Source organism: Tenrec ecaudatus, chromosome 6, assembly GCF_050624435.1.
Source record: "Tenrec ecaudatus isolate mTenEca1 chromosome 6, mTenEca1.hap1, whole genome shotgun sequence".
NCBI classification, from domain to species: Eukaryota; Metazoa; Chordata; class Mammalia; order Afrosoricida; family Tenrecidae; genus Tenrec; species Tenrec ecaudatus.
This window is the reverse complement of record NC_134535.1, coordinates 101,344,526-101,367,473: the sequence shown is the minus strand read 5'-3', so window position 1 is coordinate 101,367,473 and position 22,948 is coordinate 101,344,526. Positions and strand designations below refer to the sequence as shown.

Genomic DNA, 22,948 nt, shown 5'->3' with positions numbered 1-22,948 from the left:
TCAATAAATAATGTCTAGGCAGCAAGTCAAGATCAACTTAGTTTCATAATCACACAATACCTTGTTGTAGGGTGGTTCCAAATGGTAGGCAAATTTTCAAACATCTTAAAAAAAAGAGGACCTGATGCCAAGGGCTTAAGTGCAGAGCAAATGCTTTGAGAATGATAAGGGCGATGAATATACAGATGTGCTTTACACAATTGATGTATGTATGAATTGAGATAAGAGTTGTATGGGCCCCTAATAAAACGTTTAAAATTTTTTTCAAACTTCTTATAATTAAAAAAAATCATTTTATTGGGGGCTCGTACAACTCTTATCACAATCCATATGTACATCCATTGTGTCAAGCACATTTGTACCTTTGTTGCCCTCATCATTCTCAAAACATCTGCTTTCAACTTGAGACCTTGATATCAGCTCCTCATTTTCCCACTCCCTCGTGAACACTTGATAATTTATAAATTTTTAAAGACGCTTTAATGGTAATGTCAACTACAAAACTAACAGGGGAAATATCCTAAAAGATATTAATTTACTGAAAATATTTTGAAAAGTAAAATCTTTGGATCAACAAACCAAAAGAATGAGAAGAGCCAGATGAAAATGGACAAATAAAAGTGAAAGAGAACAAAAATAAACCTGATACTTGACAACTTTCATCCCCGAAATAATGTGAAATTAATTGCATTCACAAACAACACGAAAGAAAGAAAGAAAAGGGAAGGGAAAGAGGGAGAGAGAGAGAATGAATTCCTCCAGAACAGGGGTGAACAAATTATAATTGTATATAAAAACTCTAAAAAATCCTTGAGAGAAATCGGTTCCCTCTTTTTGCTGAAATTTTCTAAGCAAAGAGCTGTACTCTCTTCAGCTTCTGTATCTTCATCTTGTTTTGTAGACACATTTTAGAAACAATCAAATTGCTGGTTACCCTTGCAAATGAAAGACACTTTCATCTGGGTTGTTCTTGTGACTTGTTTTGTCCATCTGAATGTGGTAGAGTGTATATCGTGCCAATTTGGGGCCTATCCTTTGGGAATTTGGGAATGTTTGGTTTAGAACTAAGCTGGTATGCTCAGAGGATGTACTGTCTATCTTGACGGAGAGGCCATATGCAAAAGCCCTGGAGCAGTGGTTCTCAACCTGTAGGTCGCGACCCCTTCGGGGGTTGAACAACCCTTGCATGGAGTTGCTGGATTCATTATAGTTGCAAAATGGCAGTTACGAAGTAGCAACAAAAATAATCTTGTGGTTGGGGGGAGAGGTCACCACAACATGAGGAACTGTATTAAAGGGTCTAAACACTAGGAAGGTTGAGAACCACTGCTCTAGAGGATGAGATATCACAGAAAGACCAAGTGGACCTGGCCTAGCTAACAGATAGCCGAACACACTGTAACTTTAGCAGTAACTTTAGCTAACCACCATGCAGAGTGGAGAAGAACCAGCCAACTGAACACCATTCAGATTATTACAGAAGGGATCATATGGGGTTAAGCAATGACTATTCTTTTTTTAAATCGTTAAATTGGGGGTGGTTTTTAAAACAGCAATTGATGTGTAAGGTAGAATTGGGGTCATGATAGTGAGGGGGGCGGGCAGGGAGTAGCATTAAAGAACTAGAGGAAAGTCGTTTGCTTTGTTGATGCTATACTGCACCCTGACTGGCCAGTCTTTTCCTTGTGGCCCTTCTGACAGGATGTCCAATTGTCTACAAATGGGCTTGGGGTCTCCACTCCGTGCCCTCCCCCTCATTCACATCAATAAGATTGTTTGTTCTGGGTCTTCTGATGTCTGATACCTGATCCCATAAACACCTCATGATCGCACAGGCTAGTGTGCTTCTTCCATGTGGGCTTTGTTGCTTCTCAGCTAGATGGCCGCCTGTTTATCTTCAAGCCTTTAAGACCCCAGATGCTATATCTTTTAATAGCCAGGCACCATCAACTTTTATTACCACATTTGCTTATGCACCCATTGTATCTTCAGCAATTGTGTCAGGGGAGGTGAGCATCACAGAGTGCTGAGTTAGTAGAACAAAGTGTTCTTGCATTGAGGAAGTACTTGAGTGGAGGCCCAATGCCCATCGGTTGCCTTAATACTTTATAAATAAATATATGTACATAGATCTATTCTATCATTATTTATAAATATATTTACATATATACATGCCTGTATTTAGACGTCTATACATGTCCTTTGCCTCCTTTTCTCTATTTCCTTTGACTTTTCTCTTGTCCTACTATCAAACCCTTCAAGACCAATAATGAGAGTAGTGATACTAGAAGGGTAAGGGTAGGTGGGGGAGGGGGGTGTAAGGGGGAACTGATTACAAGGATCAACATACAATCCCCTCCCAGGGGGATGGGAAACAGAAAAGCGTGTGAAGGGAGATGACAGCAGTTAGTGTAAAACATGAGTTGTTTTTTTTATAACTTCTCAAGGGTTCATGAGAGAGGGAGGGAGGGAGGGAAGGAGGGTGGGTTGGGGAGGGAGGAGAAAACATGAGAAGCTAATACCAGGGGTTCAAATAGACAGAAAATGTTTTGAAAATGATAATGGCAACATATGTACAGATGAGCTTGACACAATGGATCTATGTATGGATTGTGATAAAAGCTATAAGAGCCCCAATAAAATGATTTATTTTAAAAAGAAGAATACAATTTTAAAAAGAAACAAAAACCAGCCATTAAAAACTGATGTGGCCAGGCTTGTGTTTCCCCCTCATCTCAGCATCTGTCCCTTGAAAAGGACGTTTGATATGCTGTAGGTCACATGAACTACATCACTAGGTTTGCACACACCTAGGAGGCTTCCAGATGTAACTTTTAATGCTTTGTGCCACTGATGACACATAAACACTTCGAAATTCAAATAATATTGTTTGAATATATTGCTGACTTTAGTCAATGCTCCAAAACATGTCTCTGAGATAAGTTAAAGTGGAAAGAGTGCCTATCGGATAGATATTGCAAAAGCAGTCATATATGTGCACATATATACTTACATAACTTATGACCAAAACAGCCCTTTTTAAAAATGGCTTCATGGCAAGTAGGACATTTCTACTGCTGCTTGTTGTCAGGTATCTGAAACAGGGGTAGAAAAAAACCATTAAATGAGGTTAGATTCTTCCACACACAGCATTCTCATTCCGACATGAATAACCCGGAACTCTGCAACAGGCCGTAAAGGACCAACGCTGATAGGAGGGCTTGTGGAGTCAGACTCCCTGTATTTCAGTCCCCCAGTTCTGCTGCTTACTGTCCGAAAGGCCTTGAGTAAGGTTTCCTCTTCATCTCTATTTCCCTCCCTTATGAAATGGAGCTTCTAACATTATCTACATCCTAGGGTTGTTATGGGAAATGAATCAGATTCTATCTGGAGGAGGAGCTAGTGCCCAACCCAAAGTCAAGCCATTGCCATTAAGTTAAATCCAATTCATGGCAAGCCCATGTGTGACTTCCTCATAGGACTTTCTTGGCTTCCTTCTATGGAAACAGATGCCTAGACCTTTCTTCCGCAGTGCCACTGGATGAGTTCAACCCAGCAGAATTTAGGGTGGTAACGAAATGCCAGGAGCTAGCCAAGTTTGCTATATTTCTGCCCCTCGCATCCCCAATCACTGAGGCCCTCTGGTGAATCCATACTTGGTACGGTGCAGTGGATTGTTTTCATATGGTCTTCCCTGCCAGGGCCTTGTCACTCCACCAAATGACGGCTGGGACTGTGCAAATAAGATGCTCTGGCCAGCTAAAGGGATTCCACAGCGTGCCGATCATGTAAATAAGATACGCAGTACCCTTGGCGGGGGGGGGGGGGGTGCCATGCAAACTAAGGCCTGTGGAACACAACACCACCTCACTAGGCTTCCAAAGAGCCATCCCGGGGGCAAAAGGGGAGGCCCTCACTACCAACCACGAAGAAACGGTGGCAGGTGTATCTTTGAGAGCCAGAGCTCTTGTACTCAGACCCTCCTAGACTCGAGAGACACAGAAGAGCGAGAACTGTAAGGCCAGAGGCAGCACAAGATGGTGAGGGGCAGAAGTAGCAGGGAGACACGGGCACAAACCAGAAGCCCTGCACACACCAACACGGGAGTCGACCCTAGAGCGGGAGCGCGGAGTGCCTTCTGGCAGGAGGCTTCCTGATGAAGTGGGAACACCACCGCGGGGTTTGCTGACCCATAGGCCTAAAGCCTAGTATCTTCAGGTCAAGGCTACTGGCACTCACCGACAGAGCGGGAGAGTCTGGAACTCGTCCGTGAGCAGGGCAGCCCTGGGCCAGGCCTGCCCTGGGCAGGGCAGCCCAGGAGACCAAGAGACCAAGGGCTGAGGTCAGAGAAACCAAAGGCAGGATAAAGACTTGCAGAGGTGGTCTGAGAAACTGTTCCAACCCCCAAACTGTATACTGACTCATTCTTGATCTTGGCTGTCAATTTTCACTTCCCTAAGAAACCTCATAGAACCGAAAAACTGAACTCACTGCCATCAACCCCATTCTGACCCATCGTGACCCTAGTGGGCAGGGTAGAGCTGCTCTGTAAAGCTCCCCGAGATGTTATATCTTTCAGGAAAGTTTGTTTCCCCTCTCTCCAGGGGAGCAATCGGTGGGTTTGAACTTCTAGCGCTTAGCATCCTGTGCCACCAGGGTTCCTAAGAAGCTATGCCATCACGAGTACTGTTTCTGAGTTCTGTGTGGCCACCATGGCAAGGCATTATCAAAGCCACAGGGGAGGAGGCAGTGTGGTGGAAAGGATTGTCAGAAACGGTAAAAGGGCCAGAGGGAGGTAGAAGCAAAGGTGACCCTCCTCCACACGCAGCCTTGGGTGGGTGATGCTGGTGGAGAGTTACCGCCCGCCTTCCTGCACTTACTGTTGTTTGACAAAACAGGAGTTTGCTTGCCTCCTTAACATAATTGAAGGGAAACGTGTGTCCCATCCACACACAAACGGTTCACAAATCTGTGTCATGCTTTTCAAAAGGTCAGATGAAGCTAAGTAATTTTTTCAAAGTTACAAGTCAGTTGACATTGGTGCTGGTGGCCCCACACACACGTCATCTAATCGCCTTGCTTGCCAATGTCCTCTGGAACCTAATTAGATTGTAAGAATAGTCTCTTCTGGAGGGGTAGGGACCCTGTGTGGGCCCTGCACCTGCCCCAGCCCACTCACGAGGTCAAAGTAAGAGCACTGTGTATCTGCGTATATGAAAAGTAACTGACTGGTTTGATAAAAACAATGATGGGAAGCAGAAGGCAATTGGCACACACACCCAATGAAAACCTAGTAAGTCATCGTCACTTACCTGCAATTCTCTACATTTTAAATTACTGAGAAGATGAAAAAGAAAATTGGAATCAAATCACAAAATCTTTCAAGCCAGTATTTCCCATCTCCTTGTTATTTTCCCTACTTGTTCTCTCTTCATTTTTCCCCCCTCAAAGTATTTCTCTCTAACAGTTCTTAAAATCTGCATTTGAACATGGTCTCTCTATATGATGAGGATGTGTCATAAGGGGGAAATGCTTTGCCAAAGCTGTAAGTTACTACAAAGTGCTAGTGCCTCGCAGAGAAAAGCTCCTCTTCGTGATGGCTTGCAAACACATGGGACCCTGGGTATTCTGTAACAGTTAAGTGTGTCCAAGTGGTTCTACATGGTGACAGACTCGCTCAGAAAAAGTCCACTGCCTTCTTAACGCCCTTCTCTTCCTGGTTCATTAACAGCTGTGGAAGTGATACGTGCTCAGAAATCCTGAGTTCTCCTTATTGTATTTACTGGGTGGGAACAAATGGAACGAGGCTGAAAACCACCGGAGTCAGCTTTGCAGGCCCTGGACTGGTCCATCCCCATAAGTCCCTTTACATCCCTTTCTTCTCCCTCCACTCCCATCAGACAACTTGGCAGCAGGAAGGTCAGGGATCCTGTCAGCACTCACAACACAGGTGTGTAGCTATTGTGCCAGAGGGGCTTCACGGAGTCACAACTTGTTGGGACTGTCAGTGCAAAATTTTGTGTTTGCCTGTGTTTCCAAAAAGATAACTTTCAGTTCTGCCTGTACCAAGTCAACAAACTCCACCCCAGCCAAGTCAACAAACTCCACCCCCAGATTCTGCGATTCTTTCACAAGTGTATTCGAGTTTAAATTCAGAACATGCGTTGCGTGGAAGGCGGGAGGTCCCAATGAATTCCTTCTGATCATTAACCAGCAATGTGAATTGGCTTGCCCATGGGCAGAGTGCATTACGAAGCGGATTATTATCACTCCTCTAGCCTGGTCAGGGAGGGGCAGGCTAGCCCTTAAGATCTCCGTGGGTGTATCCTTAATAGAACCTCTAGGTTGCCCAGTCACAGCTTGATTGCCTTGGTTGGAGGGCTGTTAACTAATCTTGGAAACTCTTCTGTCTAGCAGAATGTATGTGTCCCAATCATCGTCCCACTCCCATTTCTGTAGTCCTGCCTGATCTCAGCATTATTTTGTGACAGTTTCCTTTGCCTTCCCATGCCCCACTTAAACTGCCTCTATAACCCTATGGAGGCCATTGTGATCTCATGCTAATAGCCCTCTCATCCAGATAATGTGCCATTGTTTTGTCTTTGTCCTGTTTAAGTCTTAATAGATACTCTCCAGTGCAATAGCTAAGTTTGTGTGAACTTGGCATACTGCAGATTCTCACTGGTTTGACAGTTAAGGTCTACCAATTTCCTATGGCATCACCTAACAAAACAGTGTAATCAACTTAAAAATAGGATCTGCTTTGACTAGTCAATCCCTTATAAGAAGATGTTGGAGGAATTCAACCCTTTAATTTAAGCCACAGCCCTAATGAAACTTCCTTAGATCCAGTGTCGCCTATTTCCTATATAAGTAGATTCTGTGGAGCGCATGTTTCCTTCTTACTGGGTCTGGATCCTGCATCTGGCTCATGGACCTCAGATTCTTTGGACCTGAGCCAATGGTCAACCATGTTGACTGCCAACTCTGGGAGCCATCAGCATCTTGTCATCTAACCTACTAATCTTGGATTAATTGAACTCTGCAACCACAAGTCTGACCTGCTGACCCTGAATTCATCTGTCTCTGCATCCACCAGCCTGTGATTTTCGGGTTCATCCTGTTTCCTGGGTTATCAACCCCTATAGCTACTCCAATCAAGAGAGGCCTCCAGCTTCATATCTGTCCACACACTCGAACCCGGCTGGAGTAAACTGCTTCTACAATGTGTAAGCCATTTTCTTAATATGCACTTCTCATATATATACATCTGACTTTACATACACACATATAAGGCGGCACTGCCACGGAATTGACTCCAATTCATAGTGACCCTGTCTGACGGGGAAGACTTGTCCCTGTGGGTTTCCAAGACTCTAACTCTTTAAGGGAGGATAAGGCCTCCTCTTTCGTTCGAAGAGATTTTTTTTTTGTAGCCAAATCACAGAGCGTAGAAGAAAATGGCAGGAAACCCAGAGGAGGACAATGTGGGGAAGAAAAGGTGTTGGGTGGTCTAGAGTTGCAACACATCTGAATGGATCAGTGCTTTTTGATCAAGTTCTAGACTCCATTTCTCAAATTTGCTGGCTTGTTTTGACACAGAGTGGACATGAGAAATGAGTTCCCTTCCTGGGGCAAAAGAAGCCACAGACTCTAGGTTTTGCTTTGTTTTTTTCAATGTGAAACTTCGGTAGGCTCTCCACATTTGGTTTCACTGAAAGGCCACTTGGATGATCGTTCAGTGAGCTAAATTATGAAGTGCCTTCTCATCTACACAGACTTCCTTCATGGGAATACCATTTTCCTCAACAAGTTAAACAAAAAGCACCAAATAATGTGTTCCTAAACATTAGCTCCACGTAGTAACAAAAGCCTGGAATGGTAGTGGGAACAGTGGTCGAAGAAATGACCTCTTCTCAAGTGTTTGATTTCTAGTTGTTGACCAGAAACAAAGGAGAAAATAAGCCCAAATGGTATGAACCTCTTTTTCACTAAATACTAGGTCATGGCTGGGACACCTGAGCCCTGCAGGAAACACATTAAGGGCTGAATTCTCATCACCCCAGCCCCACCAGAAAACTGCAGTGGAATTTTCCTCATTAGTCCATTACATAAGTCTGCAAAATAGAGTGTAGCTATAGCAACAATACTAACAACATTAGTTGTTGTAGTAGTAATACTTAACAATATATAACAAACACAACAATTTTATTTGGAAGAACACTGTACTTCCTTTTTCATAGAAGAGAAGACTAGGAACCAGACTAAGCACAAGAAATAATAATTTCAATATCAGATTATCTCAGCAATTAATTTCAATCATAAGGTGTCCAAATGCTCTACAAATTAAAGCACTATTTCATTCATCCTTCCATTGTTTTCCGTTCAAAGCTGGGCAGTATGCCAGCAACAGCAACAATAACAAAGGGGGGAAAAAGCATTGGGGAAGCCACAGAAATGGGAACCACGGGTCCAGGGTTCAATGATGGCATTTCAAACTCATTTCCCGCATGACTTGGAGTAAATCCATAGGAGTCCAAACGGTTAAGCTCTCCACTATTAGCAGGAAGGTCTGTGGTGCCTCAGCAGACAGACCTGATGATCTGCTTCTGAAGGATCAATAAAGCAGTGCCATTCCACCCACGGACTGCCCTCAGTTGTAATGAACTCAGCGAACAACTCACAGCTTTATCAATGAGGGAGTGGAACTGATTTCCAGATTCCCTTCTGATAAAAATAAAAATTATGATTCTTAGATTTTCTCACCAACTGCTGAACTCACAGGGAGCTCTGGTGGCACATGGGTTATGCATTTGGCCGCTAACCGGAAGGTCAGCAGTTCAAAACCACCAGCCTCTCACTCCACGGGTGCAAGTCGAGGCTTTCTACTCCCTTAAACAAGTTACAGTCTCAGACATTGACAGGGAAGTTCCACTCCATCTTCTACTCAATGGAAGTGAGTTTGGTTTCTGGTGCTGACATTATTGACAACTGAAGATACAGGAAGGAAAAAAGATAACATGCTTCAAAAATATGGATCACCTGTCCCCACTGTGAGCATCCAATGGACAGAGTGGACAATATGGCTGATCCCACTACGAGACACATCGTCCCTTGATGGCCCAAGGCCCTAAGGGGTACAATACTGGAGACTCGGGGTCAGGAATGGGCCAGAATGACCCTGTGACACTGAGGAAAACCACTAAAAGCATGTGACACAGCAACCGTGGGAGCAGAACAGAGAGCCCCCGAGGGAGTACAAAGGACAGACTCTGGGGCCAAAGCATGGTACCACATCATACCTGACTGAAGGACACGCCTAGAGATCAAAAATCAGACCTTGATCTCTTTGTAGGTTTTCCTTTCTTTTTTAAATTTTTTTCTTTTAATTAATGTATTCTTCTATGGGTAATTGGTTCCCTTTTTTGTTGTCTTGGCTGTGTTCTCACTCATTGCCTATCTTGCTATGACTTGATTTTTAGTGCATATTATCTCTACAGATCTATCTAGATAAGATAGACTGGATGAATAGTCTGGAGGAGAAAACAATGGAACAATGGGGGGACAGGGAGAGGGGGAAGACAGGGAAATGAGGTGGTGCTGACCAACCCAGCAACAGGGGAACAATAAGTGATCCAAAATCAGTAGCAAGGAGGGTGTGAGAGGCCTGGTAGGGATTCAGCAAAGGCAAGGTAACGGAGAGAAATTACTGAAACTCAAATGAAGGCTGAGCATGATAGTGGGACAAGAGGAAAGTAAAAGGAAATAGAGGAAAGAACTAGGTGACAAAGGGTATTTATAGAGGTATAAAGACTGGAATGTATATATGTAAATATATTTATATGAGTGCAGGGAAACAGAGCTATGTGCATATATTTATAGGTTTAGTACTAAAGCAGCAGATGGACATTGGTCCTCTACTCAAGCATTTACTCAATACAACTACATGCTGTTCTATTAAATTGGTGTTTCAGGCTGCACGCCTTCCCGACATGATCGCTGAAGAAAAATGTGTGCATAAGCAAATGTGGTGAAGAATGCTAATGGTGCCCGGCTATCAAAAGATAAAGTGTCTGGGGTCTTAGGGCTTGAAGATAAACAAGCAGCCATCTAGCTGAGAAGCATCAAAGCCCATATGGAAGAAGCACACCAGCCTGTCTGACCACAAGGTGCAGAAGGAACCAGTTATCAGACATCAAAGAACTAAAAATCATATCAATGTGTGCCCACATCCCTGATAAGATCAATGAAGACAAACGTGTGCATAAGCAAATGTGGTGAAGAAAGCTGATGGTGCCCAGCTATCAAAAGATATAGTGTCTGGGGTCTTAAAGGCTCGAAAATAAACAAGTGTCCATCTAATTCAGAAGCAACAAAGCCCACATGGAAGAAACACACCAGCCTGTGTGACCACAAGCTGTCAAAGGGATCAGGTATCAAGCATCAAGGAACAAAAAAATCATATCATTGAAAATGTGGGTGAGTGCAGAGTGGAGACTCAAAGCCCACTGGTAGCCAACGGGACACCCCTTACTGAAGGGTTGTGGGGAGGAGATGAGCCAGTCAGGGTGCACAGTAGAAAGGATGAAACATATAACTTTGCTCTAGTTCTTAAATGCTTCTTTCCCTACCGCCCCTCCCCCTACTATCATGATCCCAATTCTACCTTACAAATCTGGCTAGACCAGAGAATGTACATAGGTAAAGATAGCAACTGGAAATAGGGAATCCAGGACAGATGACTCCTTCAAGACAAGTGGTGAGAGTGGCGATGCCTGGAGGGTGGAGGGAATGTGGAGTAGAAAGGGGGAACAGATTACAAGAATCTAGCCTCCTCACTGGGGGATGGACAGCAGAGAAGATGGCGGGGAAAGATGGCAGGCAGTATAACATATGACAAAATATTAATTTATAAATGAAGAAGGGTTCATGAGGTAGGGGGAGTGGGGAGGGAGGGGGAAAATGAGCAGCAGATATTAAAGGCTCAAGTAGAAGGCATATGTTTTTAGAATGATGATGGCAACAAATGTACATATGTTCTTAACACAATGGATGGATGTATGTATGGATTGTGATAAGAATTGGATGAGCCCCCAATAAAATGATTAAAGAAATAGGATCACCAAGGGATTAGAGAGATGTGATATGAATTGATCGTAACTATAATTGCGGATGAAAAACATCTCAACATTAGTTTAGAGTAATGAATGGCATGTCAAAACGTGCATTTGGCAACTTTGTATATTATGCAAACAAAAGCAAAAGATCGTTATCCAAAGTAAGTTCCTTAGTCTTCACTCCCCACATCACAAAGTTCATCTTTGCAGAAGATCATATTTGAATCTTTTTAACCAAATGTGACATCTTCCTGAAATTCACCCTCCACACTCAATCTCAATCTTACTGCAGACTCAGTTGATACCAGAACCACCAACAAGCATAAATCACAAACCCATAATCTTGAGAACTTAAAGAAATGCTGACTACTTATGCATAACTGAATTTTGTTCATATTTTATACAGAAAGCATTAAGCATTAATTAAAACATGAAGCATTCTGGTCAATACACATTATTGAATAGGAAAACATTGAAAAGTGTTTATTCTCTCTATATTCAATTAGGTTTCTTACCCCTTAGCACTAACTAGCATACAAAATAAGAACGTTCACAGTTGGGATGTGGACAAGAGGATTTAGGAGTAAAACCACGTAGATTATACTGTACCAGATTCTTTAAAGCTCAGTAATTTAACTGAAAATATCTTATTAGACTTTTGAGATCTGCACAAAATTTATAAATACCTGATAATATTTGCCTATCAGCTCCATGGGCAAACATCTCAGACACAGAGTAACATTACACCTATAAATTATTAAAATCTAAAATAAAATTCCTTTGAGACTATCAATCATATGAGCTTTCTTTACTCTTGCAAGATAATCAAGGACATGAATCAAAAGTCATATAATCTGACAAAAAAAGACTCTGAACACGGAACATTTAAGACTAGAAATTCAGGAATTCTGCCGCTCTTTGAGACAAGTGAAAACACCTTCAGTTGATCAAAGCAGCAAACACAGGGCTCAAGTTAGAGGAGATTATAAGCTTAACACAAATGACAAAAGAAATCTTAGAGGCCCTGGGTTCTCTGTGTTAGTGTATAAGTGCCAGAGCTAAACCTTAACATGGAAAGCAGGACAACCTTTGATGTCTACTCTGCCATTCAAATGCAGATTCGGAGAGCCCCCACCTCCTGTTCACTATAATGCGGCCTCCTTGAAGAATTTGTCAGTTCCACCTACTCAAAAATCCCAATCAACTTTAACTACCTCACTCTACAGCTGTGGAAAATTCTCCTTCCAGAAACGATAAGACTCTTAACCCAGCATGCGCCTCACAGGAAAATATTTCCTTAGTTTCACTTTCTCACACATGAAACGGTGGAACTAGAGAAAGGGTAGGCATGTCGGACGACTTCCATTTGGGGCACCAGTGGAAAAAAGCAAAATGAGATGGGAAGGGATTGAAACAACGCAGGTCATTTTATAGGTGGGGCGAGGACGCACAGACATGCTGACTGATTTGCAAAGTCAGGCAGCCTTTTGGTGTCCAAGGTCAGTGAGTTTAGCATCGTTAATTTAGTCAGAGGACCCAATTTATATTCTCTCGAAAATTAATTTAGTCAGAGGATCCACTTTGTATTCCTTCTACAACGTATTAAGTTAGAGGTCCCCAAGGCTAAATTCCCTTTACAAGTAACATGGCAACTCGGGGCATTTCAGTGATAGCTGCCCCCTATGTATGAACAGTCCCAAGGTCCCTTAAATTCACTAAGCAAAGGGGAACATCATGCATTAAATATGTGCCGGTCCTGGTGCTAAGCACTTCTTTTACTCCATTAAATTAAATCAGTCACTGCCCCCTCCTCATCTCCACCGAGTCAGGACCTTGCAGCTAGCAAGTGCAGAGAGGAAGCACGTCCCCACTCCACCACTCGATTCAACAAACAGAAAAGCCAGCTAGTTTATCCGAAACGCATTCAACATCAGTCCTTTATTAAATGTGTGTGCATGTTCACAACCCTGTGACTTCTAGGTAATTTTTTAAAAAGATGAAGTTCAATATTGTTACCAGTTGGTACAGGTCTCTCGCCAATAAGAGGCATTTTACATGAAAGAATGAACTAAGGCCGAGGACAACTCTTGAAGGCATTCTTGAGAAAATATTCTTCTCAAGGTTGCCGTGTGTAGTGAGTGCAAACTGAACCTTAAGTGCCGAGCAGGGTGAGCTGATTTGGAAATGCTGAATGAGCGAAGGTGACAAGAAAGGGAGGGAGAGCAGAGTGGGGAGGGGACCCGGCCTCTCAAGGACAGCCCCACTGCAGGCGTGTCCAGCAGAAACAGAGAGTGGGACCACCCGTGAGGAAGAGGAGAAGTGAATCGGATGAAAAGCAAAGCCAGAACAGTGTCCACAGAGGCCTGTGGTTGAGAGAGTGCCAATCCAATGGGAGCCCCAGTGCCCCAGTGTGGTGAGTGAGCAGGGAGCCTGGAATCAGGCCGGGCTCAATCAGAAGGGGTCTGCACAGCCCTATTACGGATTTTGGACTTAGGCTCAAGCCACTGAAGAGTCAGTGAAGGAGCTCATCTGATTCCCAGCAGTGTGGCCTCCGCACTGAATGACATGGTACAGAAGCCACCGCAGGCCCCCGATCCTGAGCATTAAGCCCCACCGTCACACCATGAGCAATTGCAATGAAGGGAATGACAGCCATCGAGGGCAGGAAAATGGTGGGAACCACAAGGTGGACAGTGTTTATTTTGAAAGCTTGACCCAAGTGCACCAGGGGGGTCTCCTACCATTTAGTGGACAGCTATGATGGCCCGGCTCTGATGTATTTCCTCCTCGCCCCATTCTTCCATGGAGAAAACCATTAGTCTTCAATTTACAGCTAGGGAACCTGAAACTCTAGCATGGCCAAGTCACTTGCCCCAAGTTCCCACAGCTAGTAATTGCAAAAAATCAGAAAATAAATCCAATCTGGGCCCCTTAGCCACGCATGCTCAGCTCCCTCTCATATGACGGCTGACTACATCTCCTTGTCTGTAACACGTAGGAAGGTATCTGAATTTCAAGTCCTACTTCCGGAGGTGCACACGCATCCACAGCACATGTTTAAAGGTTAATAAAACAGATACTAAGATAGAGTTGTTCCATTTCAGATTTTAGCAAAAAGACTGTTACTGCTTCATCACTACCAAAATGACAAGATATTCAGACAGTAGCAATCATTTGGACTAACAGATACTTGGCAGCGAGTTAGATTCTAGAGGCAATCTATGAAAAGAATAAACGCGTGCTATCGGAACTTAAATGATAGCATCTACTGAGTACACACTGTGAACCAAAACCCTTTCACGTCATCTCTAGACACCGCCCCATCCACAACCATGGAGCGGGTGTTCTTGCAGGCCTTGTTTGATAGATGAGCCACCAGGCAGCTCATGGAGTTTCCAGGATCACAAAGTCAGAACTAGCAGACCTGGGACTTGGATCTCTATAGCCTGGTTCCTGAGTCTATATTCACACCATGACACCAAAGAGCCCTCCCTAAGGTACTGCCAGAAGAACGGGTGCGCATTACAATGGGCCACGTTATTTCAAAGGTAAGAAAAATCAACATGGGGGTAAAAGGTGCAATGATGGGGGTGGAGGAGAAGTTAACAGAGGCCTAGGGAGGAATGGCCAGGTAGCCGAACAGGGACTGAAGTGAGGGAGGGAGGGACTAGACAAAGAGAGGTCCCGGCAAACACAGAATAGATAGTGCCTCCTCACATACTTGCTGCTCTCCTCAACATGTTTAACATGCTTAAACAGACGTGTTATATTACAGGTTCCAAGGCCCGAGCACTAAAACAGCAGCATGTGGACCCTGCCTCCCTTTCACTGGGCATCCTGGGCGGCAGTGGTAGCTCTCTCTGCTGTCTCCCTTCCTGTAATCTGGCTCACCTGGTGTGGCCCTGGCACCTGGGTACATGAGGGACAATGGCTCATTAGGTACCTGAGGCAGGATGTGCAGGAGGAAACACTTCCAATGCTTCTCTCCATAATCTCCTCTTTCAAATCTTTCCTCCCTTTGCTGAGCCTACGTGGAACGCAGGCCATGTGGCCCTGCTGGGTCTCCCTATGCCCTGCTTTGATGCTTGCGATGGGGTACATGGCTTAGTTAAGAGCCTGAGCTACAGACCCAAAATGTAGCTTTAGGACAGGGAAAGGGAAGCTTCACACACCACCACCACCACCACCACCCCCTTTACAAAGCCACGGTCTCTACTCCTGCTTTCATCACGGGTCCTGCACTGCCATCTCCTCCCCCTTGGGCATTGCCCCCTGACCTGATGCCACTCTCTCAAGGACAAACAGTGAATCCAGAAGCTCTCAGAAACACCGGGTTTCGAGCTCCAAGTTCACACAGGGGCCACAGAGGACTTTTGGCAGCCCTGGCTTCCTGTAGGTCACAGCTCCTCCTGAAATAGATCTCCCTGCAGTGACTGCCCAGCTCTGGTCTCAACCCTGCAGCTGAGTAGGTGGCTGAGCAAAATCCAATGCCACTTACAGGGAGGACAGTAATAAACGTTTTCCTGGCCTAACCAAATTCATGCAACAAACAGCCCATTTTCCTGACCACCACCCCGACCACAGTTCTATACTTAACACAGCAGGGCTGACTGGCAGGAAGTGAGAGAGAAACCTGCCATTCCCTGCACAAGCTTGGCAAACAGCTCTACATTTGACTTTTTCTTCAAGAATTTTGTTCTTGGGGGATTCGAGTTTAATTTCACTTAGAACTCCTAATTTTTACTTTGGGAGGGGGGTGGGAATTCAATGTTTAAGGCTTCCACTCTAGTCTATTTGGTTCATTAATATAATATTAACAAATATTCATACCCATTCACACTTTTAGTTCCTAAAGAAAAAGTAGGTAAGACTTCAGAGTGGAGGCAAACGTCACCGCAGCTCTGGGTAGCATACATGGTGAAACGCAAGGCATCCAATGGTGCCTTAAAAGACAGCCTGCATCACGGTCCCATGGACACTGCACACAGGGATGCCATGAGGCAGAAGCAACTCCACAGCAAGAGGTTGGGTGGGGTTGGGTTGGGTTGGGTGGGGTTGGGTGGGGTTGGGTTGGGTTTGGTTCTCTGCACACGAGGTAGATGCCATCCCAGAAATGTGAACCCAATCCCTTGGGGCTGAGCCGCGAAGACCCCACATTGGTCAGAACAGCACTGTGCTCCATTGGGTTCTCTGGCGGACTTCTCAGAAACAGAGAATAAGGCCTTTCTTCGGGCCAGTATTCAGAACCCGTCATGGTTTGAGGATGTGCCTAAAATGTCTAGCAATATTGGAAGTGGGGGTTCCATAAGAAGGGTGTCTCTCGTTTTCAAAGGCATAATTCTTCTGGTTATGCCATTTTCATCACCTTTTCCAGATTTCTTTCTAGACCTCAGAGGATTGATTTGAAATACAGCCGAAGAAGCACCCAGGATGTTTGCCGAAAGAACTAGAAATCACAGTCCTCGTCATGTTGTCCAATGGTTGAAGTACCTAATGATATGTATGTTTATTTTAGCTACGTCATCCAAGGCAGACATGCAGAAAAACACTGCTTACATGTTGTAGTTAGCCGATTTGCCATTCTCTCTGTGTCTGCAGAGTGAGCTCTCGGGACCCCGAAGTGTATGCTCTGCAGTCAACAGCAGCAGATACTCACAGACTCGGCTGTGAACTCTGGCTCAGCTCATTCGGAGCAGGAACACTGAGAAAGCCTGGAGCCTCCCCGTCTCGGGTGGCTCAAGCATAAAAATGGCCACAATTGATACCTTACAAGGTTGAGTGGATTTCAGGAAGAACTCCACACACTGACCAGCACATGTAAATAGCCATCTTTGAGTACCGACCATGACTCAGCAGACAATACTCAATCTCTAGTAGCCTGTCCGGTCTGGCTACAAAGAAAGAACAAATAAGTCAAAGAATTCAACCATAGTAAGTACTGAAAAGGGAATCAAACCCTGACAAATGGTGTTAGCGCTCTCTTTTCTGGAAGGAGAAGAAAATCCAATTATTTCTCCCGAAGACAAAGCTTGCTTTAGACTTTCTTTCTGTTCCTTTAATTCAACTGGGATGCTGAAACCAGCTACTAACACCTGTTATACCAAGGGGCCTGGCTAAGGAGGCGGAAGAGTTGAAATCCAGCCCACTCTCCTTTCACGTGCACGGGGCTGGCCCTGCATCTGGGCTACATCTTTCCTCTTTCTAAATACCCCAAACAGCCAAAGATGCCCCCAATTCAAAAACCATGCACCTACCATGTCAAACACCCAGGACTTTTCCTGGGTCACATAAAGCTGTCCTACTGGGCAGGAGCAGCCCTGACTCTGTTATTATTTAATATCCACTACTCAACTTCATGCTACTAATGACTTCCAAAGACCTATTTAATCTAATGTTTCCATTTTCTCTGCAGCCAATTTCTTTTTTCCACTGACATGTTATTATTGTGTTGCTGCATTTCCATGTGCACACTAAGGCAATGTTCAAATGAAGAACAGTATTTGTTTCTGTCTATCTGCGTCACTTGTCTGAGTTTCCCTGGCATTCCCAGCATGGCGTGTTTGCACTGTGGGCATTTTCGTCATCAAACGGAATTTAAAACTCTCAAATCATACAATTTAAAATACTCACATCAAACACCATCCTTTACAAACACTACCGATAGTACAGCTGAATTTGAGACTATGATTTCAATATATACATTTGCCCTGCCCTTAAATGTGACCTCATGCCCAACTAAAAAGTCCTCTAAAAACTTTCCAACCCCAAATTGCCAGATTCTGAAGACTTCCATGCATGGGCTGGGTTGTCGTACTGAGAACAGTGGGGCTGGACTTGGGATGGTGAGGAATCCTGAGGAAGTCCAGATGAGTGGGTCACCCCAATGGCCATTATGAGGCGAATTCACAGATTAGAATATAGAGCAGAGGAGCAAATCAATCCAAAGTTTGCAAAATCCAAAGGAAAAAAAGGTTTTGCTTCTTTCCTGGAAACACACACACGCCCTCTGTGATCTATGACTTGCTGTTCTTTGAAAATAAAGGGTTGGTTCAAAACTAGAACTCCTCTAATGGGAGACTGGTTACTAATTGGCTGAAATTGTTACTACAGAAAAATAGGAGAACAAGAATTTTCTCACCCACACTTTTTCCCAGCTGTCAAACAAATCTTTTTACCTAACTTGAATCAGCCAATACAACGATATAACACAGTCATTACACCATGGTTTTATTAATGTAGCAAATAGGATAGGAGGGGAGGAAGAAACAAGCTTTTAATAACCATTATGAGTACAGAATTCCCTATGTGTACATCAATAAAACTGTTAACAACTTTAGTGGACGATAAAGCTGCCTTGGTGTTGGAATAAAGGTTGATATTTTTACATTCAAATCAAGCTCAGACCTTTAATTAAAAAATTACTATCCTGGTTTTAAAATATATGATGTCTAAAATAATGGACACAGTAATACCTGAAAATACTGACTGATCTTAGTTTCAAACAAAGAAAACTAAGCATGTTAATAAAAAGTAAAATGGGAACCCTCAAATCTTTCCTTTTGATATATTTATCTTTTTTACCTGACCACATGTTTCATATTCATTTTTTCTTTTAAATTGGGTGATGCTGGTGTGTGAGTTGTCAACTGGATTCTGATGGAGAGTAATCCTCTTCAGACAGAGGAGAACTGCCCTGGAAGACTTCCTGGGCTGTAAACAGGGAACACATCACTAGGTTTCTTCTCCGGTGCAGGGGAATTTCAACACACTAACCTTCCGGCTACAACAGGTACTTAACCACGGTGCTGCCTGGGCTACTAAATTTGGTTACACTAGTTTAAAAGTCTGTGGAAGTTTTTCTGTGTTCTATGGCATGCTTTCTTTTATTGCCCTTTCCTTGTCTGCAGGGTTTAAGGACTATGGTTCTTCCACTTGGCTAAATCCTTTGGGTTTCTTGAAGTGGGAGTGGAAAGCCACACCTTTCTCCCGCGGAGGGACAGGTGAGTTCCAAGTGCGGACATGAAGTTAGCAGCCCCATACAGAATCCACTGCACCACCCAGGCTCCTCCGAGGGTCACAACGAGTCCAAGTGGCAGTGAGTTTGAGTTCCCAAAGATCCCCCATCAGGTAGAACAACCACATCATGTACGGCAGGCGAGTTCTTCAGACTGATGGAACCAAGAGACGTTCAAGAGTAAAACAAACGTACCAAACATATTTTGGTATGTTTCTGCCCAGGTGGAAACCTGACTCCAGTCAGCTGTCCGTTTACAGAGGGCCCATCCAAGTTCCCCATCTCCAGCAGTGACAGACAAGGATAGAGCATTCGTTAGCAAGTAAGGATGGGCAAACTGGTGTGAATCCCATTAAGGGATGAAGACTCCTGCTGGATCCCAAATCCCCTAACGAGCGCATTATGACAAACTGAGAAAAGAAAGCCGCCTGCAGGCAAATAAATGGAGCATTTCATGGAGATTCTGGAAGGGCCAGGCTATACCACTGTGCACAGCTGGGGGATAATTCATAAACACTCGACAGAGCCAAGTCATATGTCACCATGTGTGAGGAAGGAAAACACCTTGTCCATGTACGGCGCGAGCTGGGTTGAGGATCAAAATAATGTAATTCACATGGGAACTCCAGATGTGGTGCAGATAAAGGCCCACGGTAGTACCTCTAGGGAAATGGAGTCAGTGACACTACACATCGGCTCACTACTTAGGACCAGGGTCATTACAAATAAAGGTAAAATCAACTTAACCAGAGCAACAAACCATCTTCTTGGGAAATTTTTCACGAACACTTTAAATGTTTTAATTGCTTTGCTTTTGCGTATGCCAAATCTGAACAGAACCAACAGCCTATTCACTGGTAGCCTCTTAAGCTGCCAGCAGTTATTCCCACACACAATAATCATTAGTGCCCTAAAACATGCAGAGGCACAAGCAGCCACACAGCACATGAACTAATGCATACGTGTGAGCCACTCTCACATCGTTAATTTCTTCTCCGATAAAAAACCAACGATTTCCCTCATTACACGCTTCGAGAAGTGTCACTCACCAATACTGCAAAATCCTGAAGCTCCTCTATGAAACAACCGCCCCCCCGGGGTTACACAGACAGGAATCAGAGACAAATAAAAACGGCTTCTGGGCAAGCAACCCTAATGTTTCAAACCCATCACTCTCTTGTTTTCATCCCTGAAGCAAAATAAAGCCAGGAAGAAGTGTTGTTACTGGCAAGTGCACTGTGGCCGAGACTGGCTTGCTGGTCGGCAGATCCTGTTCTTTATTAGTCCAGGGCACACAACTGAACTCATTTCCCTGTTTCTCACACACGCAGGCATGTCCACGTGATTCAGTGCCAGCCGGGGAATGTGAGTGGAGATGACAGACAGCACTGCGAGGCTCTCTCATTTCATCTGACTGCTACAGACCTTTCTCCTTCCTGCTTGCTGCAGACGCGCACTGCAGCCTCAGCAGTCACCCCTGAAGCTGCAGAGCCACCCGGGGGGGGGGGGGGGGCAGAACCTGAGTTGCTGGATTATGGGTTGGAGGTGAGCTGCACACCAAGCCGGCGCACCTCTTTCAGACATGATGTGAGCAAGAAATGAATCTCTATTCCACCCGACCCACTGCTGAGAGCACGTGTTGTTAACGCACAGCTTGCTAAGAGTTGACACGAAGTGACATCTGAAAGCAAGGAAAAGCATCAACAATTTCATCTCTTTTTTGGCAAAAAACAAATTGGAGATTTGCCTTAATATATATGGAAATCTGGCTAGACCAGCGCATCTACACAGGTATGGATAAGAGCCGGAAACCCAGGGGATCCGGGACAGATGAACCCCTCAGGGCCAATAATAAGAGTAGCGATTCCAGGAGGGGAAGGGGAAGGTTGGGCGAAAGAAGGGGAACCGATCGCAAGGATCGACATATACCCCCCTCCCAGGGGGACGGAAAACAGAAAAGTGGGTGAAGGAAGACAGAGGTCAGGGTAAGACATGAACCAAGAATAATAATTTATAAATTATAAAGTGTTCATGAAGGTGGGAGTGTGTGGGAGGGAGGGGAGGAATGAGGAGCTGATACCAAGCGCTCAAGAAGAAAGAAAATGATGATGGCAACCAATGTACACACATGCGCGACACAATGGATGGATGGATGGATGGATTGCGATAAGGGCTGTACAAGCCCCCAGTGAAATGATTATTAAACATGATGTAAGGACCATGAATGCCTCAGTATGTGCAAACACCGTGAAGCGGTCCGTGCAATAGCACGCGCTGTGGTGTGGACTCTGTGGAACCATCTCGTGGCGTGCACCTGCTGTGCTGCTGCCGTCAGGATTTCCAACAAGCTTCCTGCCTCAGTCACCGACATCACGAGCAAGAGCGCTCCCGGATCTTCCACCTGGGTGCCCTTCACCTTTTGTTTCACTCGCAAATAGAGACCTTGTCCCCCTTTGCTGCTGCTCGTGTTCTCCCGGGTTTTGTTGCATTTTGGTAGACATGATACGCTTCAGGGTACAACTTTCTGACAGAAAATTAAACCGAGATAATGCTACCAACTTCACGAGCCATCCCATACGTGAGACTGGATGCTGCCAAGCAACACCTGCAGTGCGATAGTGGTGAGCTTTCTAGACAGAAAGTACAAGACAAGAACGTACACTAAGTGAGTCAACATAAGCCTTTATTATGGCTATGAAGACGTGTATTGTAGATTCCAGGAGGGGATTCCTAAAAGTCCATGGAAAAATGGAATTAAAGAGAATGAAATTTTTCCATGAACTCTTTGAAGTTGGTGTATATACTATAAGGAGGCCAGGTGGGGTAATGGTTGCACATTGGGTTATCAACCACAAAGTGAGCAGTTTGAAACCACCGCCTGCTCCATGGGAGAAAGATGAGGCTTTCTCCTCCCATAAAGAGTTACCGTCTCAGAAACCTACCGGGGTACTTCCACTCACCCTGCGTTGAAAACGACTCAATGGCAGTGAGTTTGATTTTGTGTATGTACTATACCATTTATGCCTGGCAGCCTATCCACATTTTACACACGGGACACAGCACACTTGTTGCAGATAGGAAGCTGTTGCATTTGCCATATCCCATTCCCTGAATGTGACTTCTGACCTCTAGTGCAAGCCAGTGGTGCAACTGCTACGTTTGGGAATGCTAAACCACACGTCTATAGTTGAAGCCTCCCAGAAGCTCCCTGGGAGCAAGGTAGAGATTGACAGTCTTGAAAACCCCATCCCTCTAAATCAAAATGGACTCAATAGGTCTGGGTGTGAGGTTCAGACCTTATAATAACCTTATGGGACTCTGCAGTGAGAAGTTACCTGAACAGGTATGACACAGCACATGACTGTAATACACTCCTCCACAAACAGAAAAGAATGGAATACTTACATGAGTCCCATGGGGCAGAAATACTCATTAATCCCTGATGGGACTGAAAGTTTGTCTAGCCTTATATAATGGGTTCTGAATGGTAATTTGGCTCTATGAATTTTAAAAATTAAAACATTTCCCCAACCTTTAGTAGCTACAATTTTCCCCCAGAAAATTAGAAAATGTACAGAAATACTAATTGTACATGGATTATATTAGTAAATAACAAGACATCACCTAAATTTCCAACTACAGAGAAAGAGTTATTGTATATACTCATGTATAAGCCGAGTTTTTCAGCACAAAAAAATATGCTGGAAAACTGGGGTTTGGCTTATGCATGGGTCAATGGTACCCCAGCGAGGTGTAACATCTCGCTGTCAGCCCCCCCTCCCCCATAGCGGGATGAGCGGCCGTTTATCTCACGGGT

The 22,948-nt window shown here is 44.4% G+C and overlaps 1 protein-coding gene across 1 annotated transcript in view; it reads right to left on the bottom strand.

The window, feature by feature from the left end:
- TMTC1 (transmembrane O-mannosyltransferase targeting cadherins 1) overlaps positions 1 to 22,948 on the bottom strand; it is a 314,438-nt gene that overhangs the window by 170,968 nt on the left and 120,522 nt on the right. Inside the window, exon 6 of the mRNA XM_075551917.1 lies at positions 3,014 to 3,095. Within this exon, the coding sequence (XP_075408032.1) occupies positions 3,014 to 3,095 (82 nt within the window). The remainder of the gene's footprint in view (positions 1 to 3,013; positions 3,096 to 22,948) is intronic.